At 38.2% G+C, this 15,272-nt stretch overlaps 1 protein-coding gene across 3 annotated transcripts in view; it reads right to left on the bottom strand.

The window, feature by feature from the left end:
- The window catches only part of galk1 (galactokinase 1), a 29,933-nt gene extending 16,423 nt beyond the window's left edge, over nucleotides 1–13,510 (bottom strand). For all 3 annotated transcript variants that reach the window (XM_039739267.1, XM_039739265.1, XM_039739266.1), the window contains exons 1-7: nucleotides 13,255–13,510; nucleotides 9,810–9,999; nucleotides 7,973–8,092; nucleotides 7,610–7,745; nucleotides 5,455–5,636; nucleotides 4,780–4,930; nucleotides 259–421 (exon numbers count right to left, since the gene is read on the bottom strand). In XM_039739267.1, coding sequence (XP_039595201.1) covers nucleotides 259–421; nucleotides 4,780–4,930; nucleotides 5,455–5,636; nucleotides 7,610–7,745; nucleotides 7,973–8,092; nucleotides 9,810–9,999; nucleotides 13,255–13,422 — 1,110 coding nt within the window. In that variant the 5' untranslated portion in view covers nucleotides 13,423–13,510. The remainder of the gene's footprint in view (nucleotides 1–258; nucleotides 422–4,779; nucleotides 4,931–5,454; nucleotides 5,637–7,609; nucleotides 7,746–7,972; nucleotides 8,093–9,809; nucleotides 10,000–13,254) is intronic.
- Nucleotides 13,511–15,272: the final 1,762 nt, after the last annotated feature.

Here is a 15,272-nt window from a genome sequence, read left to right as displayed (position 1 = left end):
AAGCTTAATTGAAGTCTGGGCTTTCAGCGAGTCCTAAGCCCCAGTTTGTGCCTTTGGCGGTCTATATGCTTTAGTTATTTTCCAAACCAAAAGTTAAATTATCTCACAGATTTCTTACAGACTGAAGCAGGTATTGTCTGAGAACGTATGCTCCAAAGTGGAGAATAAAATTATATTCTCAAACCTGCTTATTACAGACCCGGATTGTGGAGGTTGTGGCTAATACAACAGGATTATTTAGGAGGATCTTTTTTTTACCTGAATGTGCTTAGTTGTCTTCTCCACAGCTGAAGAATTAAGCAGGGTAACAGTGCAACCTCCAAATCCCCCGCCAGTCATCCTGCTGCCGTACACACCATCCACTTCCAAGGCTAACTTTACTAATTGATCCAACTCTGGACAGCTTACTTCATAGTCATCTCTGCAATACCAAAAACACAAATATGTACACTGGACAATTCTTTATCAGCTTCAAACAATTATAAAGTGCTTTACCTTAGTGAAGGAGCTTCATCAACAGTTTTCTTCTTTCAATAAGAGAGTTCATGCATACTCAATAATAATATTATTATTTAACTCTTTTGGATCTGAAAAGTGTCATTCACATCCTTAATCTCAGAAGCTCCCGTTTGGCCATCTAACTGTTGGTCTTACAGCACTGCTGTATCTACCTTTACTTTTGAACAGCAAATCATGTTTCACAGTGTTTTTGCTCACACATAAATGCACAATATACATATAAAAACACATTAGCTTCCACTTTTACTGAGAAGGGCCTTTTCCTATACAGTGGTGTGAAAAACTATTTGCCCCCTTCCTGATTTCTTATTCTTTTGCATGTTTGTCACCCAAAATGTTTCTGATCATCAAACACATTTAACCATTAGTCAAATATAACACAAGTAAACACAAAATGCAGTTTTTAAATGATGGTTTTTATTATTTAGGGAGAAAAAAAAATCCAAATCTACGTGGCCCTGTGTGAAAAAGTAATTGCCCCCTGAACCTAATAACTGGTTGGGCCACCCTTAGCAGCAATAACTGCAATCAAGCGTTTGCGATAACTTGCAATGAGTCTTTTACGGCGCTCTGGAGGAATTTTGGCCCACTCATCTTTGCAGAATTGTTGTAATTCAGCTTTATTTGAGGGCTTTCTAGCATGAACCGCCTTTTTAAGGTCATGCCATAGCATCTCAATTGGATTCAGGTCAGGACTTTGACTAGGCCACTCCAAAGTCTTCATTTTGTTTTTCTTCAGCCATTCAGAGGTGGATTTGCTGGTGTGTTTTGGGTCATTGTCCTGTTGCAGCACCCAAGATCGCTTCAGCTTGAGTTGACGAACAGATGGCCGGACATTCTCCTTCAGGATTTTTGGTAGACAGTAGAATTCATGGTTCCATCTATCACAGCAAGCCTTCCAGGTCCTGAAGCAGCAAAACAACCCCAGACCATCACACTACCACCACCATATTTTACTGTTGGTGTGATGTTCTTTTTCTGAAATGCTGTGTTCCTTTTACGCCAGATGTAACGGGACATTTGCCTTCCAAAAGTTCAACTTTTGTCTCATCAGTCCACAAGGTATTTTCCCAAAAGTCTTGGCAATCATTGAGATGTTTCTTAGCAAAATTGAGACGAGCCCTAATGTTCTTTTTGCTTAACAGTGGCTTGCGTCTTGGAAATCTGCCATGCAGGCCGTTTTTGCCCAGTCTCTTTCTTATGGTGGAGTCGTGAACACTGACCTTAATTGAGGCAAGTGAGGCCTGCAGTTCTTTAGACGTTGTCCTGGGGTCTTTTGTGACCTCTCGGATGAGTCGTCTCTGCGCTCTTGGGGTAATTTTGGTCGGCCGGCCACTCCTGGGAAAGTTCACCACTGTTACATGTTTTTGCCATTTGTGGATAATGGCTCTCACTGTGGTTCGCTGGAGTCCCAAAGCTTTAGAAATGGCTTTATAACCTTTACCAGACTGATAGATCTCAATTACTTCTGTTCTCATTTGTTCCTGAATTTCTTTGGATCTTGGCATGATGTCTAGCTTCTGAGGTGCTTTTGGTCTACTTCTCTGTGTCAGGCAGCTCCTATTGAAGTGATTTCTTGATTGAAACAGGTGTGGCAGTAATCAGGCCTGGGGGTGGCTACGGAAATTGAACTCAGGTGTGATACACCACAGTTAGGTTATTTTTTAACAAGGGGCAATTACTTTTCCACAGGGCCATGTAGGTTTGGATTTTTTCTCCTAAATAATAAAAACCATCATTTAAAAACTGCATTTTGTGTTTACTTGTGTTATATTTGACTAATGGTTAAATGTGTTTGATGATCAGAAACATTTTGTGTGACAAACATGCAAAAGAATAAGAAATCAGGAAGAGGGCAAATAGTTTTTCACACCACTGTATGTGGCTGCTGGATTCTCTATAAATTTTCTTCTGGACCTTACTGCACTCACATCAATCACAACTGGCTAAAACGGTCTTGAAATGCATGGACAGTACTACTGGATTCTGTTGGCAAACTCTTACTGCTTCAGTGCTTGGACTTTTCTCCTTCTCCTAAATCCCCTTTTCTTTTTGGTAAACACATCTAGATAATAATCAACTGCACTGGCAGACATTGTAGAGACTACTGCTCTGCATTTAACATGGTTGTATCCTCAAAGAAGAACACAAAGCTCCTACCATTGGGACTTACTGGCACCCTCTGCAATTAGATAATGATCTTCCTAATTGGCACATCTTGACTGGCAGCATCACATCCTCCATGCTGACCCTCAACACTGGCACCCCACAGGGTAGTGTCATCTTTTGTACTTCTTGTTCACCTCAGAGTATGTGGAAAGACATGGCTACAACTCCATCTTTAAATTTGTTGATGACACTACCGCCATAAGCCCTAGCACCAACAATTGAGAAGCCTTACAGACAAGAAGTCTACCTGCTGACTCAATAGATGCCAAGCATTACCTTAATGTTAGGAAAACCAAGGAACTGCTTTAGCTCCAAAATCCATCAGATTCTGAGGCCTACCCTTTTCTGTAAGATATTGGATACCCACAGCCCATCCTACCAGAATACTACAAAATACAGCAACTAACCCCCTGCAAGAAATGCCAGTGGAAGGCATACTTGAGCATATACTGTATACATCTATGATCACCCATAACAAGTCAACCTAGGAGTGACAAACTATCTGTGCCAACTTTGGTGCCCAAATCTGATGAACTGCCAAGTTACCATGAAATATTTTACTTTATTAGTCCCAAGGGGAAATTTAGCCTTTTTCAGAAACTTAAAAATATATTTTCTAACAACCAACCACCACCATGACCACCACAACCCTCTTCAAATACAAAATTACAAAAAAAGCTGCAAAGCCAAAAAGCTGGTCATAGAATTCATTTAGTAGGAGGAAGACCACTAAGGAGACAGCCAGACATTTTAAATTGGAGTCACTATCACGGACAATATGAAGTGGGCACTACATATCTTTGCTATTGTCAACAAGGCCCACCAATGTATTTACTTCCACAGAAGTCTGAGAAAGGCCCGACTGTCTCTTGTCCTCACTGGCTGCATTTGTGCTGACACCACTAGATGTAGGGACAGATTTTAACTTCTGGTTATAAGGCTTCCTGACGGTCAAGCAATACTGACAATGACATACTTTTTTCTAGAACCTTCTAAATTCTGTCCTCTAGTAATTTTATTTTACTGTGTACAAATGACAATAAGCTTTAATTTGATCTATTACCCGTCTTCTTGTCTGCAGCCTTTGTTAATTATGTCTAGGAGCCACCTGTGGTGGGTATAACCCCTAACCTTTCTGCTGTGGATTTTAAAACTCTCTTGGATTTTTCACCATTGTGTTTTATGTTCTAACTGAATGACTTCCAGATCACATCTGTAAACTCTACTGCAATTTTGTTAAATGGGGTAATAGTTAGGGATCATTTTTTAACCATCTGCTTTGCAAGCAGTGTTATAGTTGCATTTGCCTTTATCATTGAAACTGCTGAATTCATTTCAAAGCTACAGGCTCACCCTAGCAGCACCAGGTGTAAAGAAGGAACCAAAACCGATGGGGTGCGTGTCCATTTCGGTGCATGCTATTGTGCATACCCACACACAATGAGCCAAATAAGAGTCTGAAATTAACCTGTTAGATGCTTCTTTGTGATATGCAAGATAAACAAGACTGGAATTTTAAAACTCATCTTAGTTTAAATCGTAATCATGGGGGTCACAGGTCTATCCCAGCAGCACTGTGCACAAGACAGACAGAAGCCAGTCCTGCCCAGTCACACACACACACACGGAGGCATCAAGTCTCTCACAGGAATACTTGACAGTCACCAATTAACCTAATCTGCACATCTTTGAAGATGTGTGAGGAAAACTGGAGTGTCAATAGGGAAACCTATGCAGGCAGAGATCTATACATAGAATAGCTAGACGAGGGATTCTAACCTCGTACTCTGGATCTGTGATGCAGCAGCACAATCCACTGCACCACATTTTAAAAACATTTTATAAGTGGTGGTTTTGAGAAAATAAAAAATTAATTTGTGGATGCACCAATAAGCCTTGAAAAAGTAAGGACAGACAGGACACTAGAAATCCTTCAATCTCATGAAATATTCTTTGTTTGAAAGTAATCAACCGTCAAATAGCACTTCTTGATTTTTATTTATAACATGAGTTAATAATGCCTGTTTTCTAGTTAAAATTGATTTAATAACCACCTTGGCATTCTATTTAGACTTTTTTTTTTTTTTTTACCTGAGGGAATTGTGACTTTCCACCATAAGTTTTCCAAACTCCCTGTAGTTGCCCAGTTTTAATTCTTCAGCAGCTTGTGAAGTCCTGTCAATCTCCCCAATAACATGGCGAGCTCTTCTGAATGTCTCCTCATCAAGCTTATCCCTTGCAGCTGCAAGATATAGTTGACTTAAAATTATATTACTTCTATCATTTTGTTACATTAGGATAATTATGACATTACATGCTGCCTTGTGCACAAATTATTTAAAAAAGCATATCAATCATATTCCAAAGATATGTAAGGCACTACACAAGCATCAACCCTTCAACCAGGTGGGCTAGAGTCTGTCCTGTCAAGATCAGGTAGAATATAGGAAACAACTCTGCATATGATAGACATATATCACTGGGGACACACCTAATCATATAAGCAGGGCTGTGGAGCCAGTAGATAAATCCTTCCACTCCAACTCCACAGCCTCACATATAAGGTCAATTTAACATGTACATCTTCAGAATGATGCAAAAAAACACAAACATGGCAAGAAGATGCAAACTTCACAGAACTGCTTTGGTTTGATACTAGTCACTTAGAGCAGTAGATAACAGACATCACACCCAAGAAAAAAGTTTGCAAACAACATTTGGTGACAATGCCAATAAAAAGAAAAACAAAAGCTATTAGTGATTTACCTTCCAAATCTTCTATGGAGGCTTCTCTGAGGCTCGGCTTGTTAAGTGCTAAAGCTGCTTGTTCACATTGCTTCCGACGGGTAGGATACTCACTGCCAGACAGCGTATGGCGCACATTTGAATTTGTTACCAAGATAATGAGTTTGTTATCTGTAAGCGGCACAGGGAAGAATTCCAAGGACCTAATAAGAAAAAATAAAATGTGCAACAGGTGAAAAAGTAATAAGATAGAGACTTGTTACATGCCTTGAGCCCAGTTAGCATAAAACATACCTGAAATGCATTGGCTATACAAAAACATTCAAGCCCACACTGTTTTTTTTGTAAATGTCAACACCCCAAGCAGAATCAAGTTCAGTTTTCCTGTGATGCAAGTCTTCTTTGCAATGCTGTTTGATTGCTTCCCATCGATACAAATGGGAGTGCATATGCCCAGTTTACAAGTAGCTACAAAGTCTAAATTACAAGCCAATTTTTGTTGTTCATGAAATATGATACTGCTCTCATTTGGCTACATTAGAATTTACTCTTTTGTAAATGTAACGTTTCTATGAAAAGGCAACAAAATAATTTATAAACGTGGAATGTATCCATATTTATCGGTCACTCTTTCTAATTAAAATATTTAAAACAGAAACTTTGATGAATACATACAAACAGAACCAGGATATTCACTCTGCTGTTAACTACCCTGTTATTTGCAGATCATTTAATTTAGAAGAGAAGGGCATGAAAGCCTAAGCAAGTAAAATAAAGGGAGAAACAGACCCTCTTGTATTGTTCCAACATCAGAGACTGAATAAAGGGAGTATCATATAATTATAAACTTCTTAATAAGGTCTAACTCTAGTCTGAAATAAAGAACTTCAAAATGCATTCTAGTCAAGTCAGCAAGGGCTTAAACAAAATCAAAGGCAAAAAAGGAAAAGTTACACACAAAAGGCACAGACATAAATGGAAATAAGTTATTAAAACAAAGGAAAATTGATGCCAAGTTGATAGCATCTCTGAATTTTCTGAAATTTTCAGAATTTAACTTCCTGAAGAGCCCTCCTTTTAAAGCATGCCACTGCACATGGTCATCTCCCATCACAACAGTCTTGAAGACATCTTATATGACTGGGAAATCATTAGCCAAACAAAAACATTAAAGTATTAAACACAAAAAACTGTGTAAAACACACACAGTATGATGAACAGCCTGACACTACGAGTACAATAAGATATTAACTGGTAAAGTACCTGGAAATCCGACCCTATTATTAATTAAGGAGACTGGAGAACATGAGTTGGTTCAAGACATCTAATTACTCAGACATTTTCACTAACAGCACAAATACAGAATTATTTAGATTAAGACCAGGATGAACTTGTGACTGCTGGCCTATAAAAATACTAGTTTACAAACCTCTACATTTGCTGCCTTTTCCATTGAAAATATGCTTGATTTCTGTTTTTTTTTTTCTTTTAAACCAATTTGATAAGATTTTTTAATTTTTAGGGCTTAATTTGAGCAAATAAAAAAAATCTCAATGTTGGTGATTAAATACAACTTACCTTTGGATTAACTTTTTTTAAGCTATTTAATATCCCTAATAAATTGCAATCAAATTTTACATTAATTTCATTTAAAATACTACTTTGCACAGATAGTTGGAATAGGTCCACAACATTAGTAAACTAAAGATTAAAATGTCATTAATGCTTTCAAAGGCAGATGTTTTTGAACATAAGCATATGTACACATTTTGTGCCATATGAGTTGCATGGAAGTAAACTGTTGTCAGCGTGAATGATGCTGCAGATTTTAGTTACTACAGTAAATCCACCCATCCAAGTGTACGGCTGCAATGGCAGGAACTTCAAGCTCAAAGCAGGAACCAAACCAGCATACTCGTTAAATGCACATCTTTAGGGTATACGAAACCAGAAGTGGTACCAAACACTATGCTGCCTTACTTCATAAAAAAAAAAAGAAATGTAATTTTTGTTAAGTAGTTTGGTTTCTTAACATTGTGGTGACTATCAACTCAACAAGCCCCCCTCGCCAATACATCTTCAGCAGATCACCGGTTTCTGTAGAGATTTCAGAATGAAGCATGATTATAACCTGCATTCTCTTATTTTCTTCTCATATTCTTGGTGCACAAAGTACCTGCAATCTATAAGAAGTCCATGTCCTTCTTTGGCCATGACTGATATAAACTGGTCCATAATTCCACAAGGCATGTTTGCAAAATCATGTTCCGCTCTCTGACAAGCAAGTGCTTTTTTCACCAAATCTCCATCATCTAGTAATTTAAAATCAAAAACACATAATTCAGTTTCATTAGGCTTTATATGCAATTGATGCTACCATGTACATGTGAGTGACTGGACTACAGGCAACACCAACCTGTGTTGTCATTATAAGCTCCTGGTATTACATAAAATGAAAAGGCTGTTAGTACTACCTCACTAGAAACTGCATTTGAATATTTAGCATTACTACAGCGACACTGCGGTCACAAGACTTTACCTGGGCAAAGCTGTTGCAAGAAGGTATACATAGCAACCTCGAGAGATGCAGAGCTGGAGAGCCCACCTCCAAGTGGCACATTACTCGCTATTACAGCCTTGAAGCCTGGAAGAGGACCCGCTATAAGCAAAACAAAAAAAATAATAATTTCTACTATTATTCAGAAAAATCATACTCAACTGACACTGAATATTCCACATAAGTTTGAAAAAATACTTTGAGAATGAGATGAACTAAGAAGAAATATTCTTATTTTGAAAACTCTTTTATGTATGTTGATAATAAATTAGTTATGTTATGCATTCATTCTTAAATTGCCTTTGAAGAGAGTAACTCACTTAGATGTTTTAAAAAAGTTTTATGATAAAAAAAAACTGTGAAATCATAGTATAGAACTGCATTAAGAAAAAGGTAATGATAGCCGTTCTGTTTGAAACGTGCACAACATGTCATACAGGCACATTGTAAAAGCTTTAGAAGTGTGACATCAAATGTCTAACTAAAAACTAAGTTTCCCTAATTCTCAAACAAAAAAGGCTGTTAGGGTTTCCACTTCAACTACTTGACTAGTTTGTTCCAGGTTTGCATACTTCTTTATTTAAATAAGTGACTTCTGATATCCATCAGAAATGTAATTAACCTTAATGTGGAGTCAGTGTACTCAGCTGTGTGATTAACTATTTAACTGAAAGTTTTTTTGTTTTGTTTTTTTAAATCTATTCGTTTGAGAAATTTGAAACCCTGGATTAGGCTCCCATGTAGTCTTTGAAGCTCAAAAAGGTTTACTCATTTTAGTCTTTCAAAGATGAACATGCACTTTAATCCAGGGATGCACACATCTGTTTTTCTTAATGTGATGACCTGAAATGCACCAAGTTCTCCAGATGTAGCCTCAGTACTACATAATAAAGTTTCAGCATAAAGTTCAAACTTCACACCCCTTTCATATTGTGAAGTTATTCCATTTGATAAAATTAATCCTATGGGGAAATTCAAACGCATACAGCAGCAGAACCATAATAACAAGGACACAGACTCACAGGACAGATAATACAGCCAATCAATCATTCAATACTTAAATGTATTGTAAAAGTTTTGCCTAGACAATTAAAACTGTTGCATATGCATTATAAACCCCTACATTCTTTTCACAGGTTACTTCCTATATGTTATTGTCTTCCATGTTGTATTTATAACTAATGTTTTTTTTTGTCTAATGTAGCACTTTGCTGTTCTTTACAATTAAGTAAATTGTCCAATAGTTTGCTCAGATTTAATAGCTGTCCATTTATTTCTGAATTGCACTTCATGATTCCTCAGTATTTCCTACTTCTTGTCTGTGAGTTTCACAAGTTTACTGTTTCAATATCTGTGTCACTGATAAAAAATTCCAAAATGTACTGTTCCAAGGCAAACCCATGAGGGACTCCCAACAACCTCATTTCATTCTCCTATTATCTGAACTCTGTGTCTTTACAAAACTTCAAGTTGGTTAAAAAACTAAATGAGCACTGATGCCATTGGCTAAATTCAGTTTAATGGCTAATTTATGTGGAACTGCATCAAATGTTTTTTGAATGTTTTAGGTTTTGCTGAACATTTTTCTTTTGTCTTTTACTCCAGCTGCCTGTTTGAAAACATCTAACCAATTGATTTTGATCTAGCTTTCATGAACCCTTGGTAGCTGTTATGCTGTACATTATTATTCTAATAATCCTCGAGCAATTTTAGCTATATTGTTTTCATGCACACACATACATTCTGACTTTTTTCCAACTGTTTCTGAAATTCTGAATCTGTAGAAGACTAAGACTTTTAAGAAGTGTTGCAGTCTCACCTCTATAATACTGGACAACTCCCTTCACATAATTGGCCCATTTGGGCTCCCCAGGTTTAAGAGGACTGGAACCTTCAGGAATTGGGAAATCGATCTTGTGGGGTTCATCGGCTTCTTTTGCTGCAGTTACAATGACAGCAAACTTGTCTGATGTTGGAATTCCCACTATAACTGTGCACATAGGCAAAGCCTTAAAAAGAGAAATATTGGATATTATTAAATAGTGAATATTAGTAATATATTGTAGTCATTATTTCAGTATAGCCTGCCTAATGTAATAATTATATAAGCTAATTAGGCAATTACATGTCAAGCATTAACAGTTTTACATGTTTTATGGATATTTTATTATTTATTTTTATTACCTTCCTTTATTTGCTTTCATTCATAAAGGCATTTTAAAATATGATATCAAGTAAACCAATTAAAGTCAGTAGTACATTATTAAATTTCTAAATATCATATTGGTCAGTGAGAATATTTGTAAGAAATCCCTTAAGTGACACGGGGGTGTTTGGAGAGAGATAGGAGTTTTGTTTTTTTTTTTTTTTAATTGGATGGCAGTAGGTAAAAATAATATAAAATAGTTTTGCAAAATCTAGCAGAACTTTGATATTCTCTTGCAAAAGTACTTCTACCCTAATATCTGGAGCTTGAAGTGGACTGAAAAACAGCACATGAACACAGCATCTGTTGTCAAAATGACTGAGACTATGCCACTGTTCACGGTCATTCCAAGAATACCTTGTAGCAGTCCGGAGCATGGTGTGACAGGTTAACTGCCAGACACCACGCAAACACAGCGTCTGCTGTGAGAATGATTGAGACTGTAATTGCTGTCACCAACATTCAGCCCCACTCTGTGCTGTGGACTGCTACAAGGTGTGCTTGGAAAGACAGTGAAGATGACTGCGAGGCTGCACTAGTGGCACTGTCTTGGTCCATCTGACAGCAGAAGCTGTGTTCATGTGCAATGTTTCAGTCTTCTTGTCAAATGAGTACTGCTTGTATGTCTCCTCATAATATCTTCAAAGTTTAAGCTCCAGATATTAGACCATAGGTACTATTGTAAGAAAATGCAAACATTTCACAAAACTAGTTAGTATTATTTTTACCTGTATGTTTGCTTCCTTTGCTTTTTGGTCCTGATAATATGTACTCCTCAAACACTCCAGCAGATGGCACTAAACTGTTTCACAAACCAATGCATGAAAATACCTGTGTATACACACACACAAGTTAAATCTTTACACAGGGCACTCAAGTTTAGTTTCTTTTTATGTTAACACAAGTAAAATGAAATTCCTATTTACATCTACCTCATTGACCACTGACACCAACATAATGCTAACAGCAGACAATACAATTTCATACTTTAACTAACATTAAACAATAGATAGATAGATAGATAGATAGATAGATAGATAGATAGATAGATAGATAGATAGATAGATAGATAGATAGATAGATATACAGTGTGCATGAAGTATTCATGGAGTTTTCAGTACAAGGCACTGGTGAGTAATCTCATGATCTATGAATAAAAACTATCAGTAAATCCTGTGGTGTGACTTCCAATGGGCCTGAATGGAGAAGGGAGAAAAGTGGATATACAAGATGGTTAATGAAAATGCTAAATTTAATTTTACATTTTAATTAAATTGTATATGAAATATTAAATATAACATCAAATGATGATAGAATTTAACATAAGAGCATTGTTAGACATGCACACATGCAAAAGAATCACCTAAAGTACCAAACATAAAAGGCTATGTCACAATACAGTTTCCCCAAGAGTACCATCCAGTCATAATTTTTTTATGCTGTATTATAAATCAGCATAGTGGTTAGTACTGCTGCTGCTCAGCTACAGAGTCCTGGGCTCAGACCTTGTCTGTATAGAGCATGCATTGTTTTCCTGTAACTGTGTGTGTTTGCCCCCATGTTTCCCCCCATCCCAAACATAGGCATATAGGGTTAATCTTCCTTTCTAATTTGGTCATGTGTGTTGACAGTGTGCTTGTAGATGGACTGTCTTCCTTTACAGTGCTTGTATGTTACATGGAGTTTTTATTAATGTATTTTTTTCTTTTTTAATGTTCTGGTTATTTAAGCCATCATCTACTAACTAGTGAAACATGCAGACCTATAATCCCAAAATAAAGGGGCTTCATATAGAGTGTGCTGAACTGTTCAATTGTAGCAATACTATTCAAACGCCCTATGGTAAGTGCTTTCGGCGACGTGCTTGAGGCTCATCACTTTTTTTTTTTTTTTGTTTTAACATTTTTCTACTACGGACTTCTTTGTCACATTTTATGGACTGTGCTTTTATTAAACACGGATCCCCTGTCACATAAATTTCTCCAGCTTTCTTGTTCTTGCATTCTGTATCCCATGCTTGACACTCAGACGATGTTGCTGCTTTTCTTCTACCTAATATAGTCTCTCTCATCACACCTGCCATTTGCTTGACACTCAGCAGCTGTTGCTGGTCTTTTTCTTTCCCCTATGTTGCCATAACAAACAAACAAGCACAGGTTGGTGAGGTTGGTGCTACTTCGGGTCATAAGATTTCAATCAAAACCAATGCAGTAGCTTGCAAGAAAGACAGATGGACAGACCTTAAAGGAATATTCCACCCCTTTTTATTGTTACTTACTTGTAGTGGCGGCAGAGAAAAGATTTTAATCTCATGTTTTCACACATAAATATACTGAATATTCAAACTTAACAAAAGGAGTTAATTAGCAGCAAAAACAGGCCACTAATTAAGAAAACGGCTGGAATGAAAACCTGCCGCCACTAAGGGCCCCTGATCTATGTGATTATTTATTTAAAGAGCTTTGTTAAAAAGTCAAAATTCCCACTGGGGACAAATTAAGTTATCTATCTATCTAGTTTTCTCCCTTAACTGTATACTAATAAAGACAACTATTGCCAGACAGCCGGGCAAATAACAATGAACACTGAAGAAGATACAACTTCAGCGTCAGGCCCACCAACGTGCTCATTAGTGAGTAACAGGTTAAATAACCAGAAGACCTAGAAAAGCAGAATGAATAAGATAAAAATCGTATTTAATTAAAAGCACACACATTAAATATCTCACTTAACATATATAAACGTTTGGTACATTCTAACAAAAACGACCAAACTTAATTTTGTAATTTCAACACCGAGTCCAAAGCACAGGTGGTGAGTTAACAGCTAGGAGTCCATTTAAAACAGAGATGCCGTTTGGTACAAGTTTGTGAACCCCTGCCTTAGGTTATTACGTGCTGGGCGTGGCTTCCCATTTTGACGCTCGACTTCCAAGCCAAGACTGGTGGGTGGAGCCGTAAAACATCGATACCAAAACGAAGCACTTGCTTAAGGGTAACAAGAAATAACCGCTTCTGCATATACAACAGGGAGTTGGAAAGAAGTTCAAGGTCCATACCATGGGCAGCACGAATCCCTGGTTGTAATCTGTGTGCTCGCCGATTAAATTCACTCTCCCGGGTGCTACGGCTGTCAAAGTGGGCCGCACGTCCTCGAAGCTCTTCCGAAACACTGCGCGGGCTTCGTCCACCAGACCAGACAAGCTTGGCGTTTCGTGGGCTGTCATTCCTCTCCCAGTTAAACCGACGCTTTTCAACCTGTTCCGAATCGCCCACTTACTGACCCAACCTCCGAAAGAAGAAGCCGACTGGCGGTCACGTGACTGACGGCACGCGTCCTCCCCATTGCGCGCGCGCCGCGCGCTCTCACTTCCGGATTTTTAGACGCTGGCTGCTTGTCGGCTGTGTGGTATTTTCCAACTTTTTTTGAAGTGTGGATAGTTTTAAAAGTTAAATGTTGCGAAGGCATTAGTACGTAATCTTTAGGGTGTCGCGCCGTTTCATGACATCCAACTTGTAAATCTCACTATTGGTTTTTATTCGCTGAATTAGCACCGCAGTACGGGGTGATGCCACTTAGGCCAGGTTTACGTGTGCACCAGCGGACGCTACTGCTACGCAAGCATTGTACTCTTTATACTTGCGCGCGTACTTTACGTAAATCTGGAAGACTCCACCAGGTGGCAGTGCGAGATATAATCATTAGTGATGGGAAGTTCGGATCATTTTACCGACTCGGAGCTTTGAGTCTTGTTCAGCAAAATGAACGAATCATTTTTCGAGTCATTTCGTGCAATTCTGTTTCCGGCTCAGACTGCATACTAGGTTAAGCTTATGGGGCTGTCACGTGATGAACGAACGACTCGAAAAACCCGAAGACTCGAGAAACAGGTGAATCAATTCCAATACAGAAACTATAGGGAGTTGCGCAAATGCGCATGCGCGACTGAACGAATCACTCCCATGAGACGACTCGTTCTTCCCGAGTCACATTAAAGATTCGTTCGACCCATCACTAATAATCATGGTGAGAAAACGTTCGGCTTCGCTGTGTTGTGCATTTCCCGAAACATACATTGAATTCCGAGGACACTATGTCATAATATCTCTGAAAAGGATGTTCAGTGATTAAATCCATCAATCCGGGGGTGCGCCCATTCCAGCAAGCATTGGGCGCGAGACAGAAACAAAATCCATGGACTGGGCATCAGCTCATCGCAAGCTGAACACAAGCACACACATACACTGGCATCATTTTAGCGTCATAAATTCGCCAAACCTTCATGTCTTTGGAAAGAAACCGGAGCACACTGTGGAAATCCACCAGGAAAACATGCAAACTCCAGGCAGGGAACACCAGTGACGTGACTCCCTGCAAGACAGCAGCACTACCGCTCTGCCACAGTGCCGCCCCATGTGTGTAATTATTAACAGTATTCATTATTTAAACAAAGTTAACGATTTATCTGTAAAATGTGACATGCATACTTTAATACATTGCAGCGTGAAAGTGATATCAAGTATAAATTGAAGGATTCTAAATATGCAGAGAGTTGGAATATCGTAAATTTTATGTGTTCTGTGTGATGATCTATTGCTGCTTGCCACTGCTTTCTGGTCAGGAGGAAGCCCCAGAAACACGTAGTTATTAATAACTGGGTCGGTTTTAAGCTGACTTTTACAACGGTCTACTTCAATGATAAAGTAAACTACCGAGGTTAAAGTGGACATTTCCAGATTAAAGCCAAAATGTTCACTTTAATCACAAAATAGTCTCAAATGCGCAGGCATACATTCTGATGCTGTTGTGGAGATTTACAAAAATAGATGGTGCGGAAGATGGTATGTGAGACTTTTAAAATGTATGGTGTCATTACATTTGGGGATATGCAGCGCTTAAATATAAAAGCACCACAAATGCATTTGTAGGCCAGCATTTTGCTTCACCATATCAGACCATTCATCAAACATCGAAAATAGTACATCGATCCTGGAGGATCTTCAAAGCGGCATTTTGTCACATGTAGACAGTAAACAGAGACTCTGCTGTCAAATTATGACTTTTATTACACTGTGA

This window comes from Polypterus senegalus, chromosome 17 (assembly GCF_016835505.1).
Source record: "Polypterus senegalus isolate Bchr_013 chromosome 17, ASM1683550v1, whole genome shotgun sequence".
Classification (NCBI taxonomy): Eukaryota; Metazoa; Chordata; class Cladistia; order Polypteriformes; family Polypteridae; genus Polypterus; species Polypterus senegalus.
The sequence above is the reverse complement of the archived record's forward strand: the minus strand, read 5'-3'. Positions and strand labels throughout refer to the sequence as shown.